At 41.7% G+C, this 26,563-nt stretch overlaps 2 protein-coding genes across 3 annotated transcripts in view; both read right to left on the bottom strand.

Moving 5' to 3' along the window:
- LOC142107546 (myelin-associated glycoprotein-like) overlaps window positions 1–12,963 on the bottom strand; it is an 88,256-nt gene extending 75,293 nt beyond the window's left edge. Inside the window, exon 1 of one of the 2 annotated variants that reach the window (XM_075191043.1) lies at window positions 12,752–12,963. The gene's annotated coding sequence lies outside the window, so the exon portion shown is untranslated. The remainder of the gene's footprint in view (window positions 1–12,751) is intronic. The other variant, XM_075191042.1, reaches the window with a different exon arrangement.
- Window positions 12,964–23,114: 10,151 nt separating this feature from the next.
- FAM187B (family with sequence similarity 187 member B) lies at window positions 23,115–26,330 on the bottom strand. Its single transcript, XM_075190889.1, has 2 exons — window positions 25,495–26,330; window positions 23,115–23,448 (listed from the first exon to the last, which is right to left on the bottom strand). The coding sequence occupies exons 1-2, from the start codon at window positions 26,328–26,330 to the stop codon at window positions 23,115–23,117; spliced, it is 1,170 nt and encodes a 389-aa protein (XP_075046990.1).
- Between the last annotated feature and the right edge of the window lie 233 nt (window positions 26,331–26,563).

Here is a 26,563-nt window from a genome sequence, read left to right as displayed (position 1 = left end):
CATTGGATTTGTATCTCTTCTACTACCCTCTGCTGGATCATCTCCATTCTCCTGGGTTTCCTATGAGTCCAGTTCCACGTGTTGCTGACTCCTGTGGATTCGTGTCCCTGTCGGTCTACTCACCTGTGCGCTGCACCTGCTAGACCGCTGCTTCTCCTATCCAGGGACTTCCTATCCAGTCGGCCTCCAGCCGCTCAGGTACCGCTGCAATCCCATCTGACTGCTACTGCTGAACCACGGTATGCATACTTCTCATTGACTGTGCTGTGTATTGCATATCTTGCTGGACTGTGTTTGGTTCTCTCTGGAGTCTGCTATCCGCTGAGTCTATTGCCATCATTGACTGTGTTATCATTGTGCTGGACTACTTCAAGAGACTTTCTAGATTGCAGACCTGATCAGTCATTTACATATATATATACCTATATTGTGCATATTACTGTGGATCGTGTATAAGGTGCCTGTGTATATCCTGTGTTGCAGTCTTCCCCCGTGCACCTCCTCACATATATATGCAGTGGTACAACTTGCTGATGTCAGACCACTGATCCCTGTTTCCGGTATCACCTGTTCCATTATCCTCTCACAGAGCAGTGGTACAACTTGCTACCGCAGACCACTGACTACCTGGATACCTCCACTTGGATTCCATTCCTTCACTCAGACAGCGGTACAACTTGCTACCCGCAGACCGCTGACTCTCATCACCTCCTTGTTTCTGTTGGACATTCCACCTCACTATAGCAGTGGTACAACTTGCTATCGCAGACCACTGACTACCTTCACGTGTCCTTGTCCATACAGTTCCTTGTGTATCATTACCTCATTATTACCAGTGTTGCTAGTCATAGACTTTCCTGAGCATCTCATCGGCCATCATTTCATGTTCCGTGATCACCCAGCTACCAGAGTACCCTATTACCATCTACATTGCTCTGGTAAGCCTACCATCTGGTGATCCCTGGGTAAAGACTCCTAGTGCCCGTGACAGTAAGATCAGGCCATGACAGACCCAGATGTGGAACCTACCGCCAAAGAGATGCTGCAACATCTGGTTAGCCGTGTGGAGCAACAGGATGCCCGCCAACAGCTGTTACTTCAGTGTTATCAGTCATTAACCTCCCAAGGTACATCTGGACAGACTGTGACAGCTACTACTGAAGCTCCTGTGCTTTCCTCCGTTTCCCCATTGCCATCCCAGGTGTCTATAGCTTCCACGCTTCACCTGCCTACTCCGTCAAAGTACGATGGAGACCCCAAAACTTGTAGGGGTTTCCTTAACCAATGTTCAGTCCATTTTGAGCTCCAACCTCAAAATTTTTCTACCCATCGTTCCAGAGTGGCCTATCTTATCTCTTTGTTTTCAGGACAAGCCCTGGCTTGGGCCTCCCCTCTGTGGGAGAGGAACGATCCAATATTACAAGATAGTGCCAAATTCATTTCTACATTCCGAAGTGTGTTCGATGAACCAGGTCGTGTGACCTCCGCTGCTTCCAGCATCCTCCGTCTGCGACAAGGATCTCATACTGTAGGCCAGTACGTCATTCAATTTAGGATCTTAGCCTCTGAACTTCAGTGGAACACTGAAGCCCTAGTTGCCGCCTTCTGGCAGGGGCTTTCCGATAAAATTAAAGATGCACTGACTACCCAAGAGCTTCCTTCGTCACTTGAAGATTTGATCTCTCTATGCCATCGTGTTGATATGAGATTTCGTGAAAGAGAGGCTGAGAAAACGACTTCTGCTAAAGCACCTTTTCGCTCTAACCCTCAATTTCGTCCAGTGTCACCCGCTGTGATTCCCATGGAGATTGGACGTTCCAAGTTATCTTCTGAGGAGAGGAAACGAAGAGTCAAGAATAGACTCTGTATCTATTGTGCTGATTCCACTCATGTCCTCAGCTCCTGCCCTAAGAGATCGGGAAATGCCAGGCCCTAACTAGTTCTGGAGAGGTGAAGTTAGGGTCCCTGGAGTCCTCTCCATCGTCTATGAAATCTAAAGTCTGCGCTTTTGATGTGACTATTTCCTTTGCTACCAAGACCTTTGAGTCACAGGCATTGATTGATTCCGGAGCAGCAGGAAATTTTATTTCCAAATCGTTAGTTAATCAATGGTCTCTACCAATGATTACCTTAAAAACTCCCATTACTGTGACGGCTATCGATGGATCACGTCTCATCAACGGTCTCATCACCCAGAGTACGTCTCCAGTAACCCTTCAGATTGGTGCTCTGCATCATGAAGAGATATCGTTTTTAATTCTTCCTGTTACGACAAGTCCGATTGTCCTAGGCCTTCCATGGCTTCAGTGTCATTCTCCCCAGATTGACTGGCGCACCCCTCAAGTCACGTCTTGGGGGCCTGAATGTCACCATCATTGCCTTTCCCAAGTCATTCCTCTCAAGGTACAGCAAGCTTCCATTTCAGCTATTTCACCGGGACTCCCTCCTCAATATGCTTCATTTACCGATGTTTTTGATAAAGCTCAGTCTGAACGTCTTCCTCCTCATCGTTCTTGGGATTGTCCGATTGATCTTCTTCCTGGCAAGACTCCTCCCAGAGGCCGGGTCTATCCACTCTCGTTACCTGAAACTCAAGCTACATCTGAATATATACGGGAGAACCTCCAGCGTGGGTTCATTCGACCTTCCACCTCGCCCGCTGGAGCTGGGTTCTTCTTTGTCAAAAAGAAGGATGGATCATTACGCCCTTGTATAGATTTTCGTGGACTCAATGCCATTACTATCAAGAACCGGTATCCCATTCCGTTGATCACTGAGCTATTTGACCGCATTAAGGGAGCCCGTATTTTTACTAAGTTGGATCTTCGTGGTGCTTACAATTTAATCAGAATCCGTTCCGGTGACGAATGGAAGACGGCGTTTAACACCAGAGACGGGCATTACGAATATCTGGTAATGCCTTTCGGGCTATGTAATGCCCCCGCTGTTTTTCAGGGCTTCATCAATGAGATTTTTCGGGACTTATTATATGTATGTGTCGTCGTCTACCTGGACGACATATTGATTTTTTCACAGGACCTGCCTTCTCACCACCAACATGTGGCAGAAGTCCTCTCCAGGCTACGGAAAAATTCATTGTTCTGTAAATTAGAAAAATGTTCATTCGAATTACCCCAGATTCCATTCTTGGGGTATATTGTTTCCGGAGTTGGTCTGAAGATGGATCCTGACAAAGTAAATGCTGTACTACATTGGCCCCAGCCAACTACTCTTCGTGCCATCCAGCGTTTTTTAGGTTTTGCCAATTACTATAGACGCTTCATTCAAGACTTTTCTTCCATTGCATCTCCTATTGTGGCCCTGACTCGTAAAGGGGCTAATCCTAAGCAATGGTCTACTGAGGCTATTCAAGCCTTTCAAACATTAAAAGAGTCCTTCTCTTCGGCTCCAATCCTTCGTCAGCCTGATGTGACACTCCCTTTTTTCCTAGAAGTAGATGCCTCTAATGTGGGCTTAGGAGCTATTCTCTCCCAACGCTCGGAACAGCAAAAATTCCACCCTTGTGCCTTCTATTCTCGGGGTCTCCTACCCGCAGAGAAGAATTATACCATCGGAGACAAGGAATTACTGGCTATCAAAGCCGCATTAGAGGAATGGAGATACTTGTTGGAGGGAGCTCGCCATCCGGTGACGATCTTCACGGATCATAAGAACTTGTCATATCTCCAGTCTGCCCAATGCTTGAACCCTCGTCAAGCAAGATGGTCTCTTTTCTTTTCCCGTTTTGAATTAATAATTACCTTCAAACCAGCTGCCAAGAACAAAAAAGCTGATGCCTTATCTAGAGCCTTTGCTACATCCTCTGATATAGAAGAGGTTTCCAACCATACCATTCTAGACCCCAAATGTATCTCACTGGCTGCTTCATCCACCAAAACGCTACCATTTGGGAAGACCCTCGTGCCTCCTACTCTAAGGAGGAAAATCCTTTCGTGGTTCCATGCCTCTCGTTTTTCTGGACACGCCGGTGAACACAAGACTTTTGAGATCCTCTCTCGAAGTTACTGGTGGCCTTCAATGAGGAGAGACGTCAAAGAGTTCATTGCTTCCTGTGAATTATGTTCGCAATTCAAATCCTCCCGCAGAACCCCAGCAGGGTTGCTGCGACCACTACCCATTCCGTCCAAACCATGGACCCATATTAGTATGGATTTCGTTACTGACTTACCACCTAGTAAGAACCATAACACTATTTGGGTCGTAGTGGACAGATTTTCGAAGATGGCTCATTTCATCCCTCTGTCTGGTTTGCCTTCCTCGTCTATCCTGGCTGAACATTTCATTAAAGAGATCTTCCGTATCCATGGATGTCCATCTGAGATTGTGTCTGATAGAGGAGTACAATTCGTGTCCAGATTCTGGCGAGCCCTTTGTAAAACCTTGGGCATACGATTAGCACTCTCATCTTCTTACCATCCACAATCCAATGGACAAACCGAACGTGTCAATCAAGATCTTGAGACTTTTATAAGGATATTTTCATCAGCCAATCAAGACAACTGGGTAGAGTTACTCCCTTGGGCTGAGTTCGCCCATAACAACATGTACCATGAGTCATCATCCAAAACTCCATTCTTTGTGGTCTACGGTCACCATCCGTCTTTTCCGGAATTTCCTGCCCTCCCGCCCACCCAAGTTCCTGCGGTGGAGACTGTTTGTCAGACCTTTAAAAATATCTGGTCTCAGGTTAGAACCTGTTTGAAGAAGACATCTGTCAAATATAAATCTTTCGCTGATAAGAAGAGGCGGGCTATTCCACCACTAAAAATTGGAGATCGTGTCTGGTTATCCACAAAAAATATTCGTTTGAAGGTTCCATCCATGAAATTCGCCCCTCGTTTTATTGGTCCATATAGGATCATTCAAGTTATCAATCCAGTATGTGTGAAACTCCTTCTTCCTAAGAGTCTTCGGATTTCTAATGCCTTCCATGTATCTTTGCTCAAACCTCTTATTATCAACCGTTTTTCAACTCCTCCCTCAGCTCCGCAGCCAGTTCAAGTCCATCAGGAGGAGGATTTTGAGATTACCGAGGTACTAGATGCAAAAATTTCGCGAGGAGTCCTCCACTTCCTCGTTCATTGGAAGGGCTTTGGTCCTGAGGAGCGCTCTTGGATCAAAGCTGAAGATCTTAATGCTCCTGCCCTTTTGAAGAAGTTTTACTCCAAAAATCCGGACAAGCCCGGTTCCAGGCGTTCTGTGCCCACCTTTAAAAGGGGGGGTACTGTCACTCACCGGACCGTGAGTGCCTCTTCCCGGACATTTAGGAACCGTGGCCGTCCACCATCCTGAGGGTCTGCGCATGCGCAGCCCTTTTCTATACTTCAGTGTATACCCCTTTAACTTAATTGGCAGATCAGGCAACCTCCCTATATTAAGCACCTGTGGTCACTACCACGTTGCCTGATCTTGGAGTCTCATTCCTCATGAGTCTCTGAAGGTGTTCCTGTATTACTTGTGTATTCAGTGCTGCTGATTCCTGTGGTTTCCAAACCACTTCTACTACTGTGGTTCCATACCACTTCTACCATCAACTTTATCATCATGACTGTTTGCTGATTCCTATCCGCTGCCTCCGTGCACTACAGTCTTCTACACCACTTCAACGTTATTTTATATCAATGTGACTGTTTGCTCATTGCTATCCGCTGCCTCCGTGCACTCCAGCTTTTACCTCACTCACCTGCTTCTCATCAAGTCTGTTTGCTGATTTCTATCCGCTGCCTCTGTGCACTACAGTCTCCTGCTTGCAACTCGCCTGTGTTCAACATCGTGACTGCCAGCTGACTACTATCCGCTGCCTCTGTGCACTACAGTCTCCTGCTTGCAACTCGCCTGTGTTTAACATCGTGACTGCCAGCTGACTACTATCCGCTGCCTCTGTGCACTACAGTCTCCTGCTTGCAACTCGCCTGTGTTCAACATCGTGACTGCCAGCTGATTACTATCCGCTGCCTCCGTGCACTACACTCTCATCTCATCTTTGCTGTGACTTCCTCGAGACTGCCGCTTTTCATTACCATCTGCTACACTTCGTGATCTACAGCTCCGGCCCTGCGCTGCACTCCTGTTTCCCATCGCTGTTGGTTCCTGTGGTTGCTACTGGTTACCTCCGTGTGCCGCTGAGTCCTGCCGCTGTGGTCAGCGCTATCGTCCATCTCCTGCTGATCCACTCTCCACGCCTTCACGTGTTCCACTGGCCTCTACCCTCCTGTCAGCATTGGATTTGTATCTCTTCTACTACCCTCTGCTGGATCATCTCCATTCTCCTGGGTTTCCTATGAGTCCAGTTCCACGTGTTGCTGACTCCTGTGGATTCGTGTCCCTGTCGGTCTACTCACCTGTGCGCTGCACCTGCTAGACCGCTGCTTCTCCTATCCAGGGACTTCCTATCCAGTCGGCCTCCAGCCGCTCAGGTACCGCTGCAATCCCATCTGACTGCTACTGCTGAACCACGGTATGCATACTTCTCATTGACTGTGCTGTGTATTGCATATCTTGCTGGACTGTGTTTGGTTCTCTCTGGAGTCTGCTATCCGCTGAGTCTATTGCCATCATTGACTGTGTTATCATTGTGCTGGACTACTTCAAGAGACTTTCTAGATTGCAGACCTGATCAGTCATTTACATATATATATACCTATATTGTGCATATTACTGTGGATCGTGTATAAGGTGCCTGTGTATATCCTGTGTTGCAGTCTTCCCCCGTGCACCTCCTCACATATATATGCAGTGGTACAACTTGCTGATGTCAGACCACTGATCCCTGTTTCCGGTATCACCTGTTCCATTATCCTCTCACAGAGCAGTGGTACAACTTGCTACCGCAGACCACTGACTACCTGGATACCTCCACTTGGATTCCATTCCTTCACTCAGACAGCGGTACAACTTGCTACCCGCAGACCGCTGACTCTCATCACCTCCTTGTTTCTGTTGGACATTCCACCTCACTATAGCAGTGGTACAACTTGCTATCGCAGACCACTGACTACCTTCACGTGTCCTTGTCCATACAGTTCCTTGTGTATCATTACCTCATTATTACCAGTGTTGCTAGTCATAGACTTTCCTGAGCATCTCATCGGCCATCATTTCATGTTCCGTGATCACCCAGCTACCAGAGTACCCTATTACCATCTACATTGCTCTGGTAAGCCTACCATCTGGTGATCCCTGGGTAAAGACTCCTAGTGCCCGTGACAAGAACTTTTTAGCACAAGCGGGTTGGCAAGGTGCCCCAGTAAGTATGGCACCCCCCTGCCATGCTTGACGGGATTAACGCATTTCGCCGACCCTGGTTTTAAATATACCGCCCAATAGGTAAGATTCTTGGATTCGAAAGGGCTGTGGCTGTATGAGAATGTGGGTGTAGATTTGTGGATTGAACGTGGTTTCTGTGGATCGTGGAAGTTGCCTATTTTGTCCCAATTTAGATTTGGAAATTATATCTTAAACCAACAGAATGTATAATGGCATTAATCTTGAAAAAATAGGCCTGGATTTGTGGAATGGGCACATGTTTTTTTTAGACAATAATATTAAATATTTAAATATTATCAACCTTTAAGGTTTGTGTAGTCTCATGTATTTATTTCAAACAGATGCAATAAAGTAGGGATTAGAACCATGAGAGCATTTGAGGTAGGGGAGGAGAGAGGGGTCTTTAAGAGGGAACTAAAAAACATAATATTGACCTGGCAGGGACAGAGCACAGAACCCTGGCTGTACTATTAGTTGGGTGAAGTATGGTTCATGTCCAAAATTGTTACTAATTTCAGGAGCAAACGCAGGATTCCATACCACGCCGCCAGTGGGCGTGACCATCATGCATGGGGGCGTAGTTATAGTTTTAGACAGTGCTTGGCTGCTCTCCAACTCTTCCTATCCCCATAATATACATGGGCAAAGCTGCGTGCACTACTATTAGGTGCACACAGCTCTCCCTTTTCAGCCAGAGCCGTGTGAAGCGGGGGCAGGGTCCAGCCACCTCAATTATACAGTGCTGCAGGCTTGGAGGGGGGTTTCCAGACACTAGGAACCCCCCCCCCCCCTCGGTTTCTCTATGGGTTTAAGGCCTTATATAAGTAAATGCAGATTTGAGTCTTCCTCTGGTCCATCCATTGCAACATAGCAGACAATAATGAAAACACATCGACACGTCATATACAGTTATAAAACTTTTGGATTTAAAAGAGATTCTTCCCTTTAACAGAGTTCCAGAAATATAGTGGTTAGTGTACAGTTAAGAGGCTGTCCCTGTCCTGCCAAGTGGTGTGTATTCGGTAGTGTTTGGGGGACAATCACAGTTCCGTTACACAGAACAGAAGACGGACAAGTATTTTGAATAACGGAAGAGAATCTTTTCATTCCAAGTATGCAAAAAACAAATAAGTTATTTGTACTTTTGTGCTCGTATGAAATGTGCAGACATCATCTAAACTGCTCCATTTATTTTTCCCATTTCATTATTAAAGGATAGATGCATTTTAATAAACTTTCTATTCCCTATAGTGAAACAAATATATTTTGTACCATAACTTCCTAGCTACATCATTTAAAGAACTTCAGCCTATTTTTTTTTTACCAGTTCTAGTCTCCAGCTCCCCTAGTCCCAAGAGGAAGACCCTACGGGGACATCCAGGACCTCCACAGTTTCTAAAGTACTCAACCCCAATTGCTGGTGGCAGCTGCCCAGTTATTACCACACCACAGTGAGTGTTGTATTCATTTCATCTTGGATAATCCCCGGAGAAGGGACCATTAGTGGAGGTGGTGGGATTGAGTATCTGCTACTTGGGAGAAGAGTATTACTCCTGTTAATGCCTACTCTGGCAGTGTACCCGGGAGACTCCCGTACTGGTGGGTGACTCCTGAGAGAGAGCACAGGCCAATCTCCAACAAGGGCACTGGTTGGGTTGGGACGTGTGGAGATGACGCACATTGCATCATCAAGCCACGCCTACCTCAGAGACCGCCAAGAGGGCAGTGACATCAAGCCACGTCCACCTCAGTGACCGCCAAGAGGGCAGTGACAGGGTGATGCCATTATCATCCTTGTACGCACGTGACACACATCATTTACCTGATGCCAGTGACATCAACTGACTATACATGCAGTAATTGTCTGAATGCAATCATATCAGTATACAATCATATCAGTATACAATCATATCAGTATACAATCACATCAGTATACAATCACATCAATATGCTATCACAGCAATATACAATCATATCAGTATACAATCATATCAGTATACAATCACAGCAATATATAATCACAGCAATATACAATCACAGCAATATATAATCACAGCAATATAAAATCATATCAGTATGCAATCATATCAGTATACAATCACATCAATAAACAATCTCAGCAATATACAATCATATCAGTATACAATCATATCAGTATACAATCACATCAACAAATAATCTCAGCAATATACAATCATATCAGTATACAATCGCATCAATATGCTATCACAGCAATATATAATCATATCAGTATGCAATCTCATCAGTATACAATCACATCAGTATACATTTACATCAATCATATCAATATGCAATCACATCAGTATGCAATCATATCAGTATACAATCATATCAGTATACAATCACAGCAATATACAATTATATCAGTATACAATCATATCAGTATACAATCACATCAGTATACAATCACATCAGTTTACAATCACATCAATATACAATCACACCAGTATACAATCACATCCCTTTACAATCACATCCGTTTACAATCACATCAGTATACAATCACATCAGTATACAACCACATCAGTATACAATCATATCAATATACAATCACATCAGTATACAATCATATCAGTATACAATCATATCAGTATACAATCATATCAATATACAATCACATCAGTATACAATCATATCAGTATACAATCATATCAGTATACAATCACATCAATATACAATAGAAACACGTGTTATGATCACATATTTTGCAGTGTGATTGTTTTAGATAAGGTCAATAAGCAATTGCTTTGCATACATTACACTTTGGATCTGAAAGAGCAGAAAGACCAATTCATCAGAGACGAGCAAAGTTTTCAAAACTATCAAGCAAAATATTTGCCTGGTTCTGCATTTGCCATGTTTTTTTGCAGGAATTTGGCTCCAAGTCCACCACACCACACAGCAGACTGAATGCTGTTGTTTCAGCTTAATTCATAGACTACAAATTCTGCAAAATGTGAATTCACTGCGATGGTGTGAAGTTCTATGAAACAAAGCAAAACTGGAAACTCAAATACAGAACTTCACACAATGACCTGTTCTGCCGCAAAACTCAATTCACGTGAAACTTCACCACAATTTTGGTTGTCTCCATCCTCCAATAACATGTAGGACAGTTTCAGGGTCAGTGGACTGGAATTGTAGTATTACCATATGCACACTGCAATCGGCTTTAATTTAATTCAATGCAGATTTCCCACCAAAGATGATCATATTATTGCTCGATTTGACCATCTGTATGGTGTATTAATAATTTGTTTAAAAAAAAGAGTTCGATTGAATGATTAGATTGTAACTTGTGAGTCTCCCTTTAGAGAAACAGAGAACAAATCTGATCAGTAATGCCAGAAAGGAGAAACAGTCAGTTCCCTTCTTGGCATAGGAGAATCAATCAGCCCAAAGGTCTATAATAATGTGTTATAGGATATCATACGACCTTTTCTCTGCAACACAGTGAATACGATTCGGTCAGAGACGGCTCTCAGCGTCAGATAAATGATGTGTGCCTGGGGGGACCCCCTAACTGGTATATGTGGGGGCCACATTTATTCAAGAAAGAGCTGCCCATTGATTTTAAACCTAGTTTCAAGGCTGCACCAGGTTTGCAAGTAAAAGTGTCTTGGTATCTCTCAATGGAATTGGGGTAGGGAAATATTCCAAACTCACTTGGGGGATTAGGAAACTAAGCTGCTGAAAAAAATGCATCTACAAAAGCAAACTGAGATTCTTGATCTTCAAAGCATTTCTTAAAATTGTGCAAATCAACACTACAACCGCAGCAACCAATCACATCTTAGCTTTTATCTGTGTGGTGAAGGTGAGATAACAAAAGCAAGTGTTTCATTGGTTGCTCTGGCTTCAGTGTCAGTTTGCAATGTTTAGCAACTAAACCTTGCTTTTTTACTAGTGAATATTATACATAAGATAAAGACACTTCACTAAGCCATATCTCCCATTTTAAATGGCCATTGAGTAACAAAATACTTCTTGTGTCCACAAACGCACGGACGGAACATATAAAGTGCAGCTTATTATACACAGATATATACAGACAACTGCAAACACATTCAAGCAAGTAAAACACAAATTGATTGATTGATGGTATTGTCATTGTAGGATCCAAACAGACTCTTCTTGTGATCCAACAGAGGTACAAAGTGCTGCGTGAGTTAACGATCGAAAATAATATCCTCATTTTAACGCGTATTTAAAGTTGAATCACATATGGGGGTCATTTACTAAAGGCAAAAACTTTCCCGAGCTTGGTGGACCTGTGTTCACATCCGTCGACCAATCAGGATAGGAGAATGACTTTAAAATGTTCTCCTAAATTGATGGTCCCTGGGAGCAAACTTAGATAGAATAAAATCACCCCATATTCTATGCTACAACGAACCCTTAATTTCATTGCATCCTGAATGTTAATGAAACAATCACATAATTTGCTATTTGAAATACGCTATTTGGAAACCTAACATTCTAACACACAATTGAGTCTAATAAATGTATAGACCCCTGTATGTAATATCTGTATAAACAGTGAATTCTGACGTCATAATCATCGCTTCATGTGTTGATTAGGAATACATGTGTATTATAAGGAAAAAAGCGCTCCCTAATTTAACTTATTATGAATATTAGAAGTCATCTCGGATTTCCGATCTGTATAGAAGCCTACAGACTCTTTTACTATCTATATAATATACAGTAGGGAATGCATTATACTAAATACACTCTATGGGCCTGATTCATTAAGGAGAGCAAAGCATAAAAAAAGGAGTAACTTTGCACCTGGGCAAAACCATGTTGCATTGGAGGGGGAGGTAAATTTAAAATGTGGGGATAGAAATTAGTTGGGGTCGGGCATGTCTTAGATCAACTTTACATTTCAGTGTAAAAATAAAGCTATCAAGTATTTGTGTGCTACATGAAAAAACAGCCAGTATTTAACTTATGCGCAAAATAATAAACTAATTTGCACCCCTTGCATTGTAACATGGTTTGTCCCAGAGAACATTTACTCCTTTTTTTGCTTACTTTCCTTAATGACTCAAACCCTATATACTTTCAAAAGCATTCGACCCTACAAGGAGATAACTAGTTAAACAATAGTTATATCCCTTAGTGCACCAAAACACAACTAAACTAACAATTTACTGTAGTAACCGTGGGGTTATATTAACCCCAGACAAATATTGTTCTACTCCAAGCTGCATTAATAACACATTATTATTATACAGTAGAATATGAACTACCCACTGAAAATAATGCTGTAAGATTGTCTAACATAACTCTGCCTTTGCACAGTGCAATAACAAACCAACCTTGGGCTAAATACATTTATTTCTCTCAATAACACATAAAGGTGCAATGGAAAAAAAAAAAATGAAAACTTATTCTAATAACTTGTGGTTTTTATAAGACGATTATAAGACGTACTCACCACAAATCAGTCAGGGAGTTTTGCCATATCCTCTGCTAGTACAGATGTGATGCTGTGTCTTGTCATCCCCTGGTTTACACACCAACAGTACCAAGTAATACCACCCTCTGCCTGGAACAAAGGACAAACAGTTAAAGAGCTGTGAGGATTGTCCCGGTGGACCAAGCCTCTGTGCTCCTCACAAGCAGAGCTTTGTTGAGGCTGCGCTCGGTGCCTTTAACTTCTGTTCGTCTGAGGGTTATTGGCCTGGCCTTCACAACATGGCTTCAATCACATGAATGAACGTGCGAATAAAGAGTCAAAAATGTAAATGCTTTAGGAATGAAAACAAAATTAGGTCATTTGGACGTCCACGGACAAGTTCCCGGATGCTTAGCAACCTAAAAAAAAAAAAAAGCAAAACCGTTTTTTTTTAAAATTCTAGTAGGGTTATTTAAAAAGATGGAGAGTGATTGGTCTTTGTACATACTTTTATCCTCATATCTGACGGTTCTTTGCAGTATGGAAAGTGAGACGCCGTAGAACAATCGAAAACGACAGCGCTGAGCTAAGGTTATAATGTCATCGGCGATTATTAATTTCAACTTTTCCATTTTTACCCAAAATACTGCTAGTTTGACCCTCATTCTTGTTCCCTATAATCCCTGACCCAATATTCTGATTTAGTTTGTTGTTAAATACATTGATTTTGATTATACGGTATCAAGGCGCACTGTGGGTCACTTACAGTATACTGGTACAGTGGAGGTTTAACTTTCTAGTATGCTGCCTGACTTTGACACCCTTTGGTCAGTCTCCAACCCCATGCTGGCTCATGTCAAGATCCTGTTCTGCAAAATTAAATCTCGATTTGTTGACCATGCACACGATGCACATGACCATTGTCATGTGCATCGTTTCAAAGGCCAAGGTCAGCTACTCATCCTGCCAATAATGTACTTGCTGTAAAGTTCACAGCGCAGGTTTTGCGAGTAGACTTTCCTGACGTTATGACTGCGCTTGTGTAACCTTTCATGTTGTAAATGACCGGTAGCGTGATAAATTGGTACATTTTTCTGGCTTACATCAATTAGACAATAAAGTTCTGTATGCTATATTATTATGCCATTATAATTATACTACATTACACTACATTCGACTAAAAGATTGCTTAAGCATTGTCTTTAACAATAAAACTGTTAGTGCTACAACATTGTACAGTATTTTTTTCTCACTTTTATTTGCAATATTTTACTTAACGCTTCATTACCACTAAAAGTGGTGTACACATAGCTGTGGAGAAGGTATGTGAGCAGGAGGATCAATCAGAAGCCGCCGAAAGATGAAACACAGAGCCCTGGGAAAAATGGATCTGAAAGATTTTGTAAAAATCTTTTAAAAAACCTAGATGGTAGTGCAGCTTTAAGATACTAACTCTGCATTCATGACTTAATAATTAATAATTAAATCCCTACCTTCCCTAGCAAAGTAATCTGGTGGGGTCCATCCCCTTGGACTCCCACCATTTGTTGTACTGAGCAGGCTGTTGTCGCATATAGCCAGGAGGACGGACCAAAAAATGAAACAGAACTCCAAGATCGTTCCATAGGTGGCCAGATTAAGGGACATAGTACATTTATATTATTATACCACGTGAGGACAACATTACAAATATAGAGGTAAACAATATTGTAGCCCTTACTTCATAAGGCACATAGATTACAGCATTGGAGTAATCAGCATACGTAGAGGGGTATTCAATTGTCAGCAAGTTTTTTTTCCCCTCCCGCGGGTTTTTGATGGCAATAACGACCGTTTTGATTTAGCACAGCGGGATAACTCGTGCAATTCAATTGAAAAAGAGGGAATGCTGCCCCAGCGCGTGTAACATTGTGTTTGCGAGTTTTTAGGGGAGTTTTAGCGCAGTCATGTATAACAAAAAAAAAGGTTTTGCATACATTTCCATACATTAGATTGCATTACACATTGGTAATATCTACATTACACTACTTTCTTTAGCATATTTTTTAATTAAACTATTTTTTACCATACAATCATCTACACCATGTCAAAACACATTACTACATTCATATTTGTACCAAAAACATATATAAATATAATTAATTAGTGATTTATTTTTATTTATTTTTTTATGTTTATTTTATTTCATTATTTTTTTCACAAGAAAATCAAATTTTACATGTTAGGCATTAGTGATAAACATAAGTTTAACTTTATTTCCACATTAGTACATGATTTCAAATACTTTTCAGAGGTTTTTTTATATTTGTAACACACCCCAAGGAGGTGCGAGATAAAACAACATATTTGCCTGTTTAACGCGACGGGTTAAAAAACAATTGAATAGCTTTTAACATGGCTGCCTCTCGCACACCTTATACTTTCAACAGACCTTCTACTGGAGCACGTGAGGACCGTTTCATGAAAAAAAAACTGAGCGTTAAAAATGGAATCGAATCGCGGGTAAAGTTAACCCGCTCGAAAATTAGATAAAACAGCGTTAAAATGACTTAACGTGGTCAAAATAAAAAACTTGCTGACAATTGAATGCCCACCAAAGAGTTCCAACAGAGCTTTGATCTTTCCTCCCCAATTTCTAAAAGTGAAAGAACCCCTCAGCCACCAGAGGAAACGTCTTCTATACCAGAGGATACAGTCTTGGTTACATTTTCCCTTTGCGTTTTAGGATAGGTATGTGGGCCAAATTACGTGGTCTTGACCTACGGGCCTGTGTGATAGTGCACGGGATGAGTTTGGCCCCATGACAAGCCAACAAGATTTCACCAACAATTGTTTCACAGGGGAAAGAGATTAGGACTCCCAATTTTACCACGACGATCCCATTTTTCTCTAGTAGAATTCTCTAATATTCACAAAGTTCATTGTCCTGCAATTCAGAATGCTGATGGACTATAATTAACAAGATAACTGAAAACAGATTACTACTTGAATTGTATGAGATCGATTTTAGAGCCTGAACAAACTTTAGGGGGAATATTTATTAAATTGTGGGTTTGAAAAAGTGGAAATGTTCCCTATAGCAACCAATCAGATTCTAGCTGTCATTTTGTAGAATGTACTAAATACATGATAAGTATAATCTGATTGGTTGCTATAGGGAACATCTCTACTTTTCCAAACCTGCAGTTTAGTAAATATACCCCCAGGTCTCACAACAGTCCTGGTTTTAAGAAAAAGTGAGGATTACCCTTCAAGAGGACATTATCAGCAGTCATCTTCTCTGACGTGCTCATCATCATCATCATCATCATCATTTATTTATATAGCACCAACATATTCCTTAGCGCTTTAAAATTGGGGACAAACACAGTAAACTAATAAACAAACTGGGTAAAACATACAAAGAGGTGAGAAGGCCCTGCTCGCAAGCTTACAATCTAGCCAGACTGCAAAGGTAAAAGTGACTCATAAGCTAAATGATCCTGTCACACAACAATGTTGGTCAGGGGGTAGTTGTCTTGTGTGATATTGTGTAACGGGTGTTAATAGGGTAATGTAGTGAGGTTAAGAGGGTGGTTGAGGAATATTATAAGCTTGTCTGAAGAGGTGGGTTTTCAGAGAACGCTTGAAAGTTTGTAGACCAGAGGAGAGTCTTATTGAGCGAGGGAGGGAATTCCACAAAGTGGGTGCAGCCCGAAAAAAGTCCTGTAACCTGGAATGGGAGGATGTAATGAGGGTGGATGAGAGACGCAGATCTTGTGCAGAATGGAGTTGCCGAGTTGGGAGATATTTTGAGACAAGAGAGGAGATGTATGTTGGTGCAGCTTTGTTGATGGCCTTGTAGGTTAGTAAAAGTATTTTATATTGGATTTTGTAGAAAACAGGCAACCAGTGTAGAGACATACAGAGTGATTCAACAGAGGAATAACGATTTGCAAGGAAAATCTATTTTGCCGCTGCGTGCAAAATAGATTGTAAGGGTTTGAGTCCGTTTTGGGGAAGACCAGTAAGGAAGAAATTGCAATAGTCAATGCGGGAGATGATAAGTGCATGAATTAAGGTTTTTGCAGTGTCTTGTGTAAGATATGTGCGAATTCTGCAAATGTTTTTTAGATGTATGTAGCATGATTTAGATATAGAGTCAATGTGGGGAACAAAGGATAGGTGTGAGTTGAGGATTACACCTAGGCAGCGAGCTTGTGGGGTGGGATTTATGGTCATGTTATCAACAGAGATAGAAATGGCAGGTATGCTCTTGTTGGTGGTGCTCAAAGTAATTTTCTTATTACATGCTCTTCTGAACTTCTGGTGCTAGCCCTGATCCCCGCAATCATACATCGTCAGTTCCCCACTAATAATGTATCATAAACATCATATAGAGGAATATCATTGTGTCTGCATAGCTGCAATAAATAACATGGATGGATTGCATTGACTTCCCGGGGATGAGTACAATGGTTTGTCATCGCAGCCCATGGTGTAAGTTGCTCTGTACATTTGAGGCTCTGCTGCAGGTTAGTTTGTGCTGGCTGTGTCTGTCAGTGCTGGGGGATGATAGCGAGGGGGTGTATGTCACCTAAACAAAGAGTCAGATTATCATCCGTGCCCATGAGTCATAAACATTACTCATTGTTAGGGACATCATCAATAGACTATATGATCACAGTTGTCTCCTACAAGGAGGCATTGTCTACACTGTGATAGAGTAATTTACTCCTCCGGAGACCTGACATGTGTCTAAAGATATCTCTGGCAGCAGCCCTGGTATATCTCTCACTGCTAACGTGGATGCTGCGCTGTTTGCGTCTGGTTTTCTTTAACAGGGACAATAAAATTCGTATGACACCTAGGGGTAAATGTATCAAGCCGAGAGTTTTTCGGCAATCATTTTGTAGAATGTACTAAATAAATGATAGCTAGAATCTGATTGGTTTTTCAAACATGTTGGGAAAACTCTCAGCTTGATACATTTACCCTCTAATGTTTTCTTAAATGTACATCTCCAGTTACTTGTGTTCTACAGATAAGCTGAGTACACCCTAAAGTTTTGTCACCCGATTATCGGACCAATCACCCGATAAACGACCGTTAGCTCCGATATCAAACTAGTGTGTACGCTTCAATGATCATGTTTTATCGTGCAAAAGCACATCGTATCGTTCCATTTGATTTTATAACCGGCCTAAAAATCTCTATAAACGATGGAGCGATGTCGGGCAAATTTTGTGGAGTGTGTAATCACTCACGGCCCGCACTGTAGGCAGATAGAGTTTACAGAGTCACGATCTTTTCGGACGATAGTTATGATGAAGAGCAAAGATCTGAAGGTAAATCGTGTAAAACGTGTATAGTGTGTACGCAGGAATCGGCTGCTGATAGTGACTTTCAGTTAGTTGGTCCACACCAGTTGAGGAACAGTATATCGTTGCTGTCTGCTATATATCCAGTTCCCCCATACACTGAGCATACTGCCTGCCACTACAGGGATTTCCATGACATCAAATTAATATGTGGACCGCAGCCCTCATTATCAGGCTTTTCTGCACCTTCGAAGACAGAGGTGCTCAAACCCAGTCCTCCAGAGCAAGACAACAGGTCATGTCTTCAGGACTTCTGTCTGTGGAAACAGGTGGGATAATTACTGAACCAGGAAAATAGATTAACTCACCAGTGCATGATTAAAGACATCCTGAAAACAAGAACTGCTGGTAGTTCTTGAGACCTGAGTTTGTCCATCTCTGGCCTTCAATGTACATGCTATCTCCTAAATATCCATGTATGTGTTATGATGTTTAATTGTATGCATGTGTCTGTTATTATGTTTATTATATGTATGTCATATCTGTATGATGATTGTCCAGTGCTACATAATCTGTGTTATAATTATAGATGGGCGGGTCCGGTTCTCCGAGAACCGAACCCACCCGAACTTTGGTACTCTCCCGCCCGTTCCGAATCCAAATCGAGGCCGAACGTCATTGTGACGTCGTCGGATCTCGGGGCTCGGTTCTCGCGATACTTCAACTTTATAAATACACGCCTCCACAGCAATCCATCGCAATTTGACAGAGGGAGAGAGCAGGGTGTAGTCATAGGCTAATTAGAGCAGGGACAGAGAATACAATATTGTTCTTGCAATTGCTCTAACCAAAATCGCTAGTGCAGAGAGGAGGATAGAGGTTTATTATTTTTTCTTCATATTTGGCACTCCCCAGCGCTTTTGGGGTGTCCCCCATAATTGTGCATAAATATTTCTGGCTGTCAAAAGTCATATCTGTCAGCAGTATCTACTAAATAATTTTTAGCACTCCTCAGTGCTTTTGGGGTGTCCTCCCTAATTGTGCATTAATATTTCTGGCTGTCAAAAGTCATATCTGTCAGCAGTATCTACTAAATAATTTTTAGCACTCCTCAGTGCTTTTGGGGTGTCCTCCCTAATTGTGCATTAATATTTCTGGCTGTCAAAAGTCATAACTGTCAGCAGTATCTAGTAAATAATTTTTAGCACTCCTCAGTGCTTTTGGGGTGTCCTCCCTAATTGTGCATTAATATTTCTGGCTGTCAAAAGTCATTTCTGTCAGCAGTATCTACTAAATAATTTTTAGCACACCTCAGTGCTTTTGGGGTGTCCTCCCTAATTGTGCATTAATATTTCTGGCTGTCAAAAGTCATATCTGTCAGCAGTATCTACTAAATAATTTTTAGCACTCCTCAGTGCTTTTGGGGTGTCCTCCCTAATTGTGCATTAATATTTCTGGCTGTCAAAAGTCATATCTGTCAGCAGTATCTACTAAATAATTTTTAGCACTCCTCAGTGCTTTTGGGGTGTCCTCCCTAATTGTGCATTAATATTTCTGGCTGTCAAAAGTCATAACTGTCAGCAGTATCTAGTAAATAATTTTTAGCACTCCTCAGTGCTTTTGGGGTGTCCTCCCTAACTGTGCATTAATATTTCTGGCTGTCAAAAGTCATATCTGTCAGCAGTATCTACTAAATAATTTTTAGCACTCCTCAGTGCTTTTGGGGTGTCCTCCCTAATTGTGCATTAATATTTCTGGCTGTCAAAAGTCATATCTGTCAGCAGTATCTACTAAATAATTTTTAGCACTCCTCAGTGCTTTTGGGGTGTCCTCCCTAATTGTGCATTAATATTTCTGGCTGTCAAAAGTCATATCTGTCAGCAGTATCTACTAAATAATTTTTAGCACTCCTCAGTGCTTTTGGGGTGTCCTCCCTAATTGTGCATTAATATTTCTGGCTGTCAAAAGTCATAACTGTCAGCAGTATCTACTAAATAATTTTTAGCACTCCTCAGTGTTTTTGGGGTGTCCTCCTTAATTGTGCATTAATATTTCTGGCTGTCAAAAGTCATATCTGTCAGCAGTATCTACCAAATAATTTTTAGCACTCCCCAGTGGTTTGCGCTCAGAATGGATTCAAAGCAGTCCACATATGATCTGAATGAGCAACCAGGTTCTGTCACCAGTCCTGATGTTAGTGTTCCCAGTACGTCATCTGGCCAAGGCGATGTCAAACAACAGAGTGTTTCCAAATTAGTGCAAAAAACAAAAACCCAAAAAAATTTTACTGTATTGAAGCGAAAAAGAAGTGTAACTGAGCAAAAGTTAAGTGACGATAAAAAAAAAATTGCAAGCATGCCATTCTACACACGCAGTGGCAAAGAGAGAATGAGGCCTTCACCTTTGGCTATTAGTGGCAGATCCCAAAAAGTTACCCAGCCTACAATTGGTGCACAACTACTGTTACGCGTCAAAGCCGAGCTGCAAGATAACAGTGAGGCATTACAGGAGAATATTTGCTCTGATTCACAAATGACAACAATCCCTGTGGAGAGTCCATCCAACAGTGGGATGTCTAATCGTGAGCATTCTGCTAATGTGTGCCTTAATAGCCCGAATGTAGCCGGTGATACCCAAATTGAGGATGCCACTTTGGAATTAGAAGAGGATGAGGGGGAGATTTGTGTAGGCGACGAGGGCGCTATTGATGATGTTGATGATTATGATGCAGACAGATACCAAATTGCCTTTCTCAATTTCTATTTATATTCTAGATTATATAACGGCTGAATAGTTTTCTATTTTACTCCTAGTGGAGAGAGGATCTGATGCAGACAGATACCAAACTGGCTTTCTCCATGTCAATTAATATTGTACAGTCTATAACTGCTGGATTGTTTAGTATTTTATACAAGTGGAGGGGGGCCTAGAGAGACAGAAACCAAACTGGCTTTCTCCATGTCAATTAATATTGTACAGTCTATAACGGCTGGATTTTTTGGTATTTTATACAAGTGGAGGGGGGCCTAGAGAGACAGAAACCAAACTGGCTTTCTCCATGTCAATTAATATTGTACAGTCTATAATGGCTGAATTTTTTGTTTTTTTAAAAAAGTGGAGGGGGGCCTATAGAGACAGAAAGCAAACTGTCTTTTTCCATTTCTTTACATATTTAACTATAAGTGTAGGGTGTAATATACATCCAAAGACGATGGCTGCATTGCCAATATGCATTGATGGAGAGGAAGACAATCTGTTTTGTGTGTAGAATAAATGAAGGCATACCAATGAAGAATTAAACAGTTTTTTTTGGATGATTTATTACCTCAACAATTAGATTACTTATCTCTAAAACAGTTGGAGCACTAAATTGGGTTATTTTAGGCACAAAAACATGTATTTTCCAACAAAATAGCAAAACAAAACCAAACAAAACCAAAACCAAAACCAAAACACGCAATGGCGGTTTTGCAAAACCAAAACCAAAACCAAAACACGACGGTAATCCAGATCCAAAACCGAATACAAAACCAAAACACGGGGGTCAGTGACCATCTCTAGTTATAATTAAACACTGATGATGAGATATGTCCATTCGTGTAATCCCTCGATTTCATCAATGACTCCTGTGTCTAACTTTTGATTCAGGATGCAAATCCACAGGTAGTTACAGAGTGTGAACTTCCTCCATTACTGTAATGTACCGATTCCCGCAGAGAGTCTTAGGGTATATTTGCTAAGCGGCAGTTCAGATAAGCCGTTGACACTTGTCGGTTTGACGCAATTTTCTGAAAACGGCAATTTTATTAAAGACAAAACCCGATGGGCTTTGTCTTTAATAAAATTGGCATTTTTAAAAAATGATGGCAAACCGTCGAGAATCGGCAGTTTGTCGGAACCACTGCCTAGTAAATCATAGGCAAACCGAGGGGGGGTTCCTAGTGCCTAGAAACCCCTCCCAGCCTGGGGTACTGTATGCTTGAGGTGGCTGGACCCTGCCCCGGGACCAGCCACTTTGCAGCTTGTGTGCAGATCGTTTCTGTCTGCAATGTTCACAGCCATCTCTCCTCAACAAGTATTGAAAGCAGCAAGAACAGGTAGGAGAGAGCAGGACAGTCTGTCAACTGTTCTGACACACTCAATCAGTACTTTGTCCTGAGTGTAGGGACAGTTGGGAGGTATGTCCCGCTTCACACGGCTCTGCTCAAAAAGGGAGAGCTGTGTGCCCCTAACAGTAGTGCAGGCAGCATTGCCCGTGTATATGTTGGGGATAGGAAGAGTTGGAGAGCAGCCAAGCACTGTCTAAAATTACCAGGAACAGGAAAAGGATTGCGCTGGTGCTTGAACTATACCATATAAGCCGGCATGGCTAACATTCACAATTTATACTGTTCATTTATGCATATCGTCTTATTATTCTTCACACGGTGCCTTATTAGGATGCACATTTGCACGTATTAATGTATTTATATGGTAACAGAGGATCATCCACAGAATCCAGTTAGATAGCGCCCCCGGTGAGCAAATTTGCATGAAAATTCAAAACTTCGAAACTAGAAGTAACCGTGTTTTACTCAGAATCCAGGATCTTATAAACATATATGTATTTCCAAATCAATCATTTTTCAATATCTGTCTTTAAATGGTTAAAAATGTATACAATTTTGCGAAACCTACAAATATTTGTATATCAGAGAGTGGTGGTCTTGGCGTTACATTGAAGAAAAACTATACATATCACTTAATATTCCTACAAGTAGACTATTTGTCATCACAAACTGGTGGAAATTGAGTGTCCAATACTTGCCAGAATTGCAGACCTTTCACAAAGGATGGTTCTTATAACATTAGAACACAGCTGAAGTGATATTTCCTCCACAGGCAACGATAAACAGCGCCACCTAATGGTCACAATTTCATGAACAGTAGAATAATTATAGAGACACTTAACAGCAACACAATTTTCTATGGTATATTTTTAAGCCATTAAAAAAATGCAACTGAATGCAGTGATAAACGAGACAAAAAAAAAAGAAACGGCAATTCAACAGGAAACTTGTATATTTTATTTAATAAATAACAATATAGTGTTTTATGTAATCCTAATGGACCACACGCATAGATATTTTCCTGCAAACCTGGATAATGCTCAGCAACATTAAGGAAAACAGGAGCATTGATATCGCGATAATGACGGATTCTGTTGCGGTGTAAGGCTGCCGTACAGCAGTGTTTTGGGTGTCGGGGATTATCACATGAAATATACCAGTCAGGACACGATCTACGTAGCATTTGTAGATTCCCGCATCGGATTTGTTGAGAATTGGGATATACAGGCTGCCACCTCCGGTAGTATTGTCCAAAACATAGGACATCGTCTTAGTCAGCTGCTGTAAGCGTGTGAAGGATTTATTCCCATGTTCCCAGTACACGGGTCTGCAAAGTAAAACACATCATTTATAGGAGGTTGTAGACATTTGTAGGGGCATTTTACCTGAATCATTTAGTTATGTGAAACTTCTTGTGATACATTTTTATAATGAATTTAGACAAGCAATGGACGACTGGCGGCCCTAGGGCCATATGTGGCCCTCCGAGACTCCACCTGCGGACCCTAGCTTCATTCCTGCTTCATTGTCAGATTTGTTTGTTGCAGCTTGTGACACTTGTTTAAAATGCCTGCTGATATGTTCATACTAGTCAACTCTCCTTGAATGTGAGGAAGACTCCCTGAACTAGGGGTGATCTCCCTCACTCCCTGAAGAGTCCGGCATTCTCCCTGATGCTGAGCCAGTACAAGACGTGGTTGGCTTCGCCATCTGTGACATGATGACACAGTTCAGAAATTGTGTCCTATGTCCATGTATTGATGCCTATGGAGGTGGCCATTTTAATGGAGACCAAGGGCTAGATTTACTAAGCTGCGGGTTTGAAAAAGTGGGGATGTTGCCTATAGCAACCAATCAGATTCTAGCTATCATTTTGTAGAAGGTACTAAATAAATGAAAGCTATAATCTGATTGGTTGCTATAGGCAACATCCCCACTTTTTCAAACCCGCAGCTTAGTAAATCTAGCCCCAAGATTTAATCAAAGACTGACAGGTGAGACAACATGACTTCAGTAATGGAGACAGAAATGTAAAAGACACTTCAGTCTCTAGTCTCTAGAGATTCATTAGCTGCTTTTCTTTAACACATAGTTGACTACTCCCGCATTTCTGGGAGACCTCCTGAGCTTCCGGAGAGCGGGGTAACCTCCCGGTTCTCGCCCTGCAATAATGGCAAGGGTGGGGCTTAATGAGGCAAATATTGCGTCATCTAGCTCCGCCCCCTGCTGTAATTGGCCAAAATTGTCACAATCGTTTAGGGGTAGGGCCAAAATGATGCGATTTGACAAAGCCCGCCGCCACATGCCCACCTCCCCCAGGATCTCCTTGAAGCCAACCAGGAAAAGTTGGCAAGTCTGGATATGTTATTGCAGATAGTTGTCTCTTTCTTTCTTTGATTAATTGAATTGTTTAACTTATTCCTGAGATTAAGGGTGACGTGCGGCCCTTCTGAAGGTTAAATGCCACACCGTGTGGCCCCAGAAGTGTTTCAGGCCCATCACTGATTTAGACAGTTAATCTTGAGTACACAGAGCCAGACAGGCGGATTAAGGAAGCTGTACAGTTGTCTACTTGAGAAAACAAATAAAGCCCAGTTTAGTTTAGAAAATATTTAGAGATAGATATAACAGTCAAATTAATGAATTATTTCATAGGTGTCAATGTAACCTGAAATGGATTAAAGGACTCAAGAATATTGTAATGACTCATCTGATCTGAAAAAAAAAACGTGTCCACTGGGCTGGGGTGAGTGATCTGCTAATAATCATATTGTTAAAAACAGAATTTGTTAGCAAAAGAATCAATAAAGCTTGTTCATGAAAAATGCCGCCCAGTAGCCCAAACGCTATTTTGTGACATCATGTGACTATTTTTTGCATCAATTAACTAATTTTGACTATTTTTTGGATTAACACGTCAAGATGGTGAGGTGGAGCCGGGCGGATGGGGTGTCCCTCGCTGAATGGGGGCCAGATGCATTTGTGCACCTCATATTGTACTCACTTGAAATGTTGAGATTTCGTGTTGCACTGAACAGCAGATTCACAATGCATGACGTCATGGACTTCACAGTAAATTCAGATTTTTGGGGTAGGATTTACTAAAACTTCTAAAAAGGAAAAGTGGAGGTGTTGCCCATAGCAACCAATCAGATTCTAATTATCATTTTCTAGACTGTATTAGGTAAACAATAGCTAAAATCTGATTGGTTGCTATGGGCAACTCCTCCACTTTTCCTTTTTAGAAATTTTAGTAAATCCGCCCCATTGACTCTTTCATTTCCAGATCAGTTTAGAGAGAACAGTTAATTGCTTTCAATACTAAGGGTTATAATGTTCTAAGGGTGATATCATTAGGTTCAGTCTTAGTTACCTATAGATAGAAGAAGTAGGACATTTAAGCGAGACGTCAGCATGGAGATAGGTGTGATAACTGTCCAGGACCACGGACAGAATCCTTTCACCCACAGATGCGGTTGTATTACAAGGCTCGTTGCACATCTCAATTCTCAGTTCAGGTGTGTGATTAAGTGGGATCTGTCTGGAAGTGGATCTTAGAAGACCACATGGGGTGGGCCCTTCATAAACCAAGTCTGGTTGAGTTGAGTCTTTAATAACTTCTGCGTAGCAAAAACCAACCTTCTTTCTCTCACCCAGTGTTCTACATCGGTCACAAGGTTGCCAATCAGTCCATACAGTAAACACCTTCACTGTTCCTTCCTCTCCAAGATCAACCATAGTCTGAGGTTGGACGCTCTGTCCTAAACTGGCATGAGAGATGTAAATGTGTCCAGCATCCTGGAAGTCAATTTCATAATAGGCCAGGTACTTCTCTCCGTCCAAACAGGTGTACACTCCAGTATCTTGCACTCTCGGGGATAAAATCTGAAGATCTCCAGATACCAGCTTAGACCGTGACATCAAATCCAGGGCCTTCGACGCTCCCCAATTATTGTGAGGAGCTGAACCGTTGCTTTGCATAAAAGTCACTGCCTGGGCGTGGGGTTGAAACACATCAAGGTATTGCCAAGAAATCAAAGCATTTTCAGACTTCTCCTCACATTTTAGGGGTATGGGATTATAAGATGCCAAGGCAGTTGTACATGGTCGGTGAGCTGGGCAGGATAAAGTTATGTCTTTCTCATTCCTAGCAGAGGTCATCTCAAGGAATATGACCACCAGAAATATAGCACGGGGCACCTCATTCATTGATTCAGCTGTTATAATTACCTCTATTACGGTCCAGATTGAGTGCTTATGCCGCTACCACAGCAACTGCGGAATGAATGACATCATAAAAGGCCGGTGTTCTGTAGAATGATGTGTCTCAATTTATGCTCCGCATCAAGAAATAGTTAAATGTTTTCAATCAGTTATGGTTGTATACTGGCTTTTAGCAAGGATCAAAGCCGACTTTGGATTCAGAGATGTGAAAATAAGGG

Source organism: Mixophyes fleayi, chromosome 11, assembly GCF_038048845.1.
Source record: "Mixophyes fleayi isolate aMixFle1 chromosome 11, aMixFle1.hap1, whole genome shotgun sequence".
In the NCBI taxonomy this organism is placed as follows: Eukaryota; Metazoa; Chordata; class Amphibia; order Anura; family Limnodynastidae; genus Mixophyes; species Mixophyes fleayi.
This window is presented reverse-complemented; position numbering and strand designations above follow the sequence as displayed.